The 6,000-nt window shown below is 51.9% G+C and overlaps 1 protein-coding gene across 1 annotated transcript; it reads left to right on the top strand.

The window, feature by feature from the left end:
* The first annotated feature begins 39 nt into the window (after positions 1–39).
* Positions 40–5,983, top strand: RBP4 (retinol binding protein 4). Its single transcript, XM_021699799.2, has 5 exons — positions 40–203; positions 320–456; positions 591–697; positions 3,835–4,047; positions 5,701–5,983. The coding sequence occupies exons 1-5, from the start codon at positions 93–95 to the stop codon at positions 5,736–5,738; spliced, it is 606 nt and encodes a 201-aa protein (XP_021555474.1). The 5' UTR covers positions 40–92; the 3' UTR covers positions 5,739–5,983.
* The last annotated feature ends 17 nt before the right edge of the window (positions 5,984–6,000 follow it).

Here is a 6,000-nt window from a genome sequence, read left to right as displayed (position 1 = left end):
GGCCGGGGGCCGCGGGCGGGCAGGGCCGGGGGCGGGGGGCCGCGGCCAGGCACTGACGGCGCGCGGTCCCCGCAGGGAGGACTCCGGGCACGATGGCGTGGGTGTGGGCGCTCGTGCTGCTGGCCGTGCTGGGCAGCGCCCGGGCGGAGCACGACTGCCGGGTGAGCAGCTTCCGAGTCAAGAAGAACTTCGACAAGGCTCGCGTAGGTATCTGCCGGGCGGCCCCGGTGGCCGCGGTGCCCGGTCCCCCGCGTTCTCCCTTCCTGGCGGCCGGCCGTGCACGCCGGGCCACCAAACCCTGCGCTCACCTCTCTCGCAGTTCTCCGGGACCTGGTACGCCATGGCCAAGAAGGACCCCGAGGGCCTCTTCCTGCAGGACAACATCGTCGCTGAGTTCTCTGTGGATGAGAATGGCCAGATGAGCGCCACGGCCAAGGGCCGAGTCCGTCTTTTGAAGTCAGACCCCCCTCCCCCCTCCCCAACCCCCGGCTGAGCACCAAACCAGACTGGGGAGGGAGGGGAGCATCAGGGTGAGATGGAGGAAGGAAGCCCTTTGCCGGCCTGGCTCAGGATCTCCTTGGCTTTTGCAGTAACTGGGAAGTGTGCGCAGACATGGTGGGCACCTTCACAGACACGGAGGACCCCGCTAAGTTCAAGATGAAGTATTGGGGCCTAGCGTCCTTCCTCCAGAAAGGAAGTGAGTAGTCAGTTCAGTGGAACCGTCTCAGGGGATGGGGGTCATACCTGACCAATTTGCTGGGTTTCTTCTCCAGTGGCAGCCTGGAAAAGAATGGTGCGTACGTGGCAGGAACTGTCAGCAGAGCCTGAGGTTAGGGAGGTGAGACGGGACTAGTGAGGCCCCTTCCCGCCCACCTTTCACCTTCAGCTCCAAAAACCGGGCCCAAGCTCAAAAGGACCTTTGGGCTTGTCAGGTGACCTCCTTCTGCCATTTTCATGTCCAGCCATTGTGCCAAGGTGTGTCTTCTCCATGCTCAGACATCCCACCTCCCCAAGACCCAGCCCACATCACCACTCAACCTGGTTTTGTATTTCCTCCATTTCATTGGGCTGGATCCCTGGGACAGCTTGATTACTGGGACACCCCCAGCGGAGGCGGAGAGACCCTCATCCAAGGATGTAGGGAGCATTGTGCATGGGGTTGGCTCCCGAGTGTCCTGCCGGCAGATGCTGAGATACTGAGCCAGGCATAGCGTTCTGGGTGGCACCGACCTCTTCCCTTCTTCTAAGCACCAAAACTCAGATGGGGGACAGGGTGTTGAAGACTCTCAGAAAAGCACCCTACAGTTTGGGCTGATCATAAGAACACGACATTTACATGCCCTTTCTACTTTCTTTCCATTTCTCTTAAGTTTCAAATCTGGAATCTCTTTGGTGCCCAGACAATAAGGTAGGCCAGGGGGGACATATCATGGGATCTTAGAGATGGAGAGTCAACCCTACGAAGGGGGTTCAATATACAGATGAATAAACTGAGACCAAGAGAAGGTAGTGATTTGCCCATGGTCATACAAGTTTATGGGAGCCAGTGTCAAAAGCCAGGGGTTCCAACTCCCAGGTGAGTAGTAACAATTATTTCAAGTAATGTAGCAAAACTTGCTAGAATGATTCATTTAGTGTGAAAGGTACGCTTTTCTGATAATGAATTACAAATTACTCTGGGGTGGGGCCCCAGAGTCTGTAGGTTTGCTGTGGTCCTTAGGAATGCTCCTTCTGCACAATGAAGCTTAAGAAACTGCTCTAGATAATTCAATCCAAAGAATTTGGAGTTTGGAGGACCAAGTTCACTCTTTCGAGTGGCGCTCAGGCTGTTCATCTCATCTCAGGAGGGAGAGGCTAGTAAAGATTGTTAGGATTTATATTCTTTGTTGTCTTTGAACTTTTTAGCCAAAAAGAGCCTGGAGATAAACCAAACCAACTTAGGCCTTTCTTTTAAAGTCAAGAATGGTAGTCAATTTTCTTTAAAACCAAGCATCGAAAGTTACTTAGTTCTTACATCAGAATTCACTTCTGGCAACAATCTTGGAAAAAGGAAATTAAGCTGCAGATTGGCTGAGCTAATAGCTGCCTCGATCATGAATTGGGGTAACATTTCAAAGAAGAGTGCATGTGTGTCTGAGGGGTTAGGCTGCTGGGGCGCCTCCGACGGACACACTGAGCCCCACCACCAGGGAAGAAGTGACTTCATTTGCAGAGGAGGAAGACTGCCCAGAGGCTCAGGAGCCTGTGAGGGGAGCCGGTGGTTAGGGTGAGGCCCAGCAGGCTGTCCCATGGCTTCTGTTCCTGGCCCGTCTGATGAATAACTGAGCAGTCATGTGTCTGGGCGCCCCCAGCTCTGGCCTCTGACACTCTCCTGTCGGAGAGCCTGGGAGGTGCCGTGGTGGCTCATTCTTCCCCTTGGAGAGCCTGGAGGGAGCCGAACACGGGGCTCCAGGATCCACTCCCGTGCAGCTGTCCTGCAGGCCTGAGTTCAGGCTGAGCCCCTCCTCGGCTGGCACTCTTGGGGGTTCTCAGAACCAAGAGGTGACTTAGGGTGGGCAAGAGAGTCCTCCCTTATGCTGTCTGAAGTTGGGGGACCCGGGTTCCCTCTGCATTCCTCCCTCATGGAACCAACACAGAGCGGAGACCATCACCTGCTTCATGGCCTGGGCATGAGATGGAAGCATAGAGGCTTTTTGTTTCTTGTTTCTTGTCCCCTCTCCCCGCAACTTACCTACTGCCTGGAGACAGTGTGGTGGAGACATTAGGCATGTGGGCTCCGGTTCTGTCCTGCTCTTTGTGACCTTGAGTAAATTATTTAGTTTCTCTGTGCCTCGGTTTCCTCATCGGTAAGATAGAAATAACAGCGTGCACTTTTGGGTAGATGTGAGGAATAATTGAGAAAACATGGAACCTGTCTACATGGTGACTGATACATAATTAAGTGCTCAGAAGGTCCTAGCCATGGTTCCGTGTCGATGAGAACATTAAATCAAGTAGAGATGTGCCACTTTTTATGAAGTGTAAGATGTTTGGATACCCTTGAGCATTGTTGTTTCTCCAGGGTCAATCTCTCCACCATATGTTCTTATTAATGTTTTTCTCATCCTGCCTTTGTTGACATTTATGCCATCTTTGCGTACACGTCTTCCTGGCCTACCTCCCAGCCTCAGGAATAAATGAAATCTGAATTCTTCAGGGGCTCAGCTCTGCCTCTGTCTGGGGAGATCTGAAAAGTACAAGCTCTAAGAAAGAAGACTATGTGAAGCAGAGGGTGGGCCTCTTGTACCCTCGACACAAAAACTACTCTCTTTCGCCAGCGCAGAGAAGGGAGTCAGGTGACTAAGCCAGAATTAGGATGGAGCAGAGTAGCCGTGAAGCAGATCATCAGAGTGGCATCCTCCAGGGGATCGAGGGACAGCAGGGCAGCGAGACAGAAGCTGGCGGCCACCAGACGTCAGCCCCAAAGGCACACACATTGTTGGAGAACAGATGGAGAAAGGTCTATTTCATGGTTTCAATGGGCTCACATTCTCTGTTGTTCTTTGGACAAATACCAGCACATTTATTGTCAGGGTAAGAGATAATCATTGAAGTGAACGAGGTCTCCCCCCGCCCCCACCACCTCCCGACCCCAGGATTCTTTTCTGTGAAGGAGGACAAGGTCCTTTCTTGGCCTCCCAATTTTATGAAAGCCATCAGAATTCTCTGTAGCCTCCTGCTTCCTAAAGAAATGAAACCAGTTTCAGGAAGGCGCTGGTTTCGTGAGCTGGTGCTTCCCTGACGCCTGAGCCTGCGGAGGGAGAGGCACTGGCTCTGTGGCTTTCTGGCTTGCAGACGATGACCACTGGATCATCGACACGGACTATGACACCTACGCCGTGCAGTACTCCTGCCGCCTCCTGAACCTCGACGGCACCTGTGCCGACAGCTACTCCTTCGTGTTTGCCCGCGACCCCCACAGCCTGCCCCTGGAAGTGCAGAAGATCGTGCGGCAGAGGCAGGACGAGCTGTGCCTGGCCAGGCAGTACAGACTGATCGTTCACAACGGTGAGTGGGCGGCCGGGGGCAGGGCCCCGCCGACTCTCCCCGAGGGGCCAAGGAGATGCACTGCATCCGCATGTGGGAGAAAACGGGAGTCTGAGAAGCCCCATGGGAGCCATCTTGGTCCTTCTTTTTAAATTTTTTAAAAAGATTTTATGTAGTTGTTTGTGTGAGAGAGAGAGAGGGAGAGTTATCATGAGCAGGGGGCAGGGTAGAGGGAGAAGCAGACTCCCCGCTGAGCAGGGAGCCCGATGCGGGGCTCGATCCCAAGACTCCAGGATCATGACCCGAGCCAAAGGCAGACGCTTAACCGACTGAGCCACCCAGGCGCCCCATCTTGGGCCTTCTTGACCAGATCTTTCATGGTACTGTTTCATAAGGAGTGGGGGGAAGAGCCCTTTTCCAAAACCCTGGCCCTTTTAATTAAGTCAAGCTGCAGAGGACAGGCTCTTCCTTTTTATCTGCTCCCCTAGGCCCGGCCTGTGGTCACATGATTTTGTCCCCAGCTGTACTGCCCAAAAAGCCATTTTGACTGAATTCATATTGTTCAGAGATTCAGTGGCGACAGTGAAGGGCCGGGCAGCAAACGTGGCCGTTGGTGTAAAAAGTGAAAGAGAGACATCACCAGAGCAAAGTTCAAAACAGAACCCTTTCAACAGATGCTCTTTTCCTCATATGGAACTAAATAACGGTGGAATTGCCTAGCTGGTCTTCCTCACTTATGTTTTTTGAGATTCCCTGGAACAACCCCTGAATCTTTTTTATAGATGTTACCTTTGTCAGATCTTGATTTTAAAACCAATAACATTCTGGAGGAAAGTGTGCAGTCTGTTTTGAAAGGACACTCCCTCACTCCCACAGGAAACAGAGTTTCAAAGTCCAAATAGGGTAATGCTGAAATGTAGAAAAAGAACAAAACTGAACTTTTCTGTTGGTCATCTAACTAGCTGGTCCACACGACACCCAACAGATATGAACCCAAACCAAAAACATTAAAAAATAAGGTCTTGATGCTTCATCCTGGGGGCAGCCTAAATGTAGGGTGGGGGAAGGATCTCACCATAACCAGGCCCCACGCCACGCCGTTTACCTGCATTACCCCCCTCAGGCCTCAGAGAACCTTATGAAATACATACTCTCATTATCCCTGTTCTACCGATGAGAAAACGCAGGCTAAGAAAGATCACACAGGTTGCCCAAGCTCTCCCACGGTTAGCTGAGCTGGATGCAAACCAAGGTTGTTCTGTGTTCCCGAAGCCCCCTGTGGCACTGCCTGGTGACACCTGGCACAGGACACAGTGAACATTCCATAAAGCCACCCACACAGCGGCCGAGGCCAGGCTGATTTGGCCCCCACTTCCCGAAATAGGAGCATGTGCCCCCGATCCTTCGAAACGCAGTGAGGCAAATTTAAGACAAGCCAAAGGAGAACTTTCAGAAAGCAGATCCTACGCTCTTGGACCCTCTCTTGCCCCCAGAGAGATTCAAAGGGTCTCCGGAAGAGCCTGGAGGATGTCTCTGAATCACAGCCACATCTAGCTGTGACCTTACAAGACACGTTTGGACACAGCCAAGCCCTAAGGCCATCATGATATTCGCTGTGTACATTGAACAATGGGTCCAGATTTCTGTCTTTGATGACTGTTTCCTCTATTTCAGGTTACTGTGACAGCAGATCAGAACAAACCATTTTGTAGCAACATGGAGTTTCACTGGAGAAGTTCCCATCAATTCATGCAGCCTTCAACTCGATCTGATCTTAGGAGTTTAGTTTGCCCTGCTCTGCTCCCCTCCCCTCCGCAAACACGGAACCTCAGTACACATAAAAATATATGTGGGGATAAGTGAATCTGCACCCAAATGACTGTCTTTTCTGGAATTTTCTAAGCAATTGTTTAAGGCTTAGGATTCCAGACTTTGATTTATTAAAATGTAGTCACCCGTTTCCTATGATCTGGG

This window comes from Neomonachus schauinslandi, chromosome 6, assembly GCF_002201575.2.
Source record: "Neomonachus schauinslandi chromosome 6, ASM220157v2, whole genome shotgun sequence".
NCBI lineage: Eukaryota > Metazoa > Chordata > Mammalia > Carnivora > Phocidae > Neomonachus > Neomonachus schauinslandi.
This window is presented reverse-complemented; position numbering and strand designations above follow the sequence as displayed.

Excerpts from the sequence above, each read along its gene's own strand:
- RBP4 (XM_021699799.2), top strand. The coding sequence starts at position 93 with ATGGCGTGGGTGTGGGCGCTCGTGCTGCTGGCCGTGCTGGGCAGCGCC. Across the intron at positions 204-319 it reads AGAACTTCGACAAGGCTCGC|TTCTCCGGGACCTGGTACGC; the intron begins GTAGGTATCTGC and ends CCTCTCTCGCAG. Across the intron at positions 4,048-5,700 it reads CAGACTGATCGTTCACAACG|GTTACTGTGACAGCAGATCA; the intron begins GTGAGTGGGCGG and ends CCTCTATTTCAG.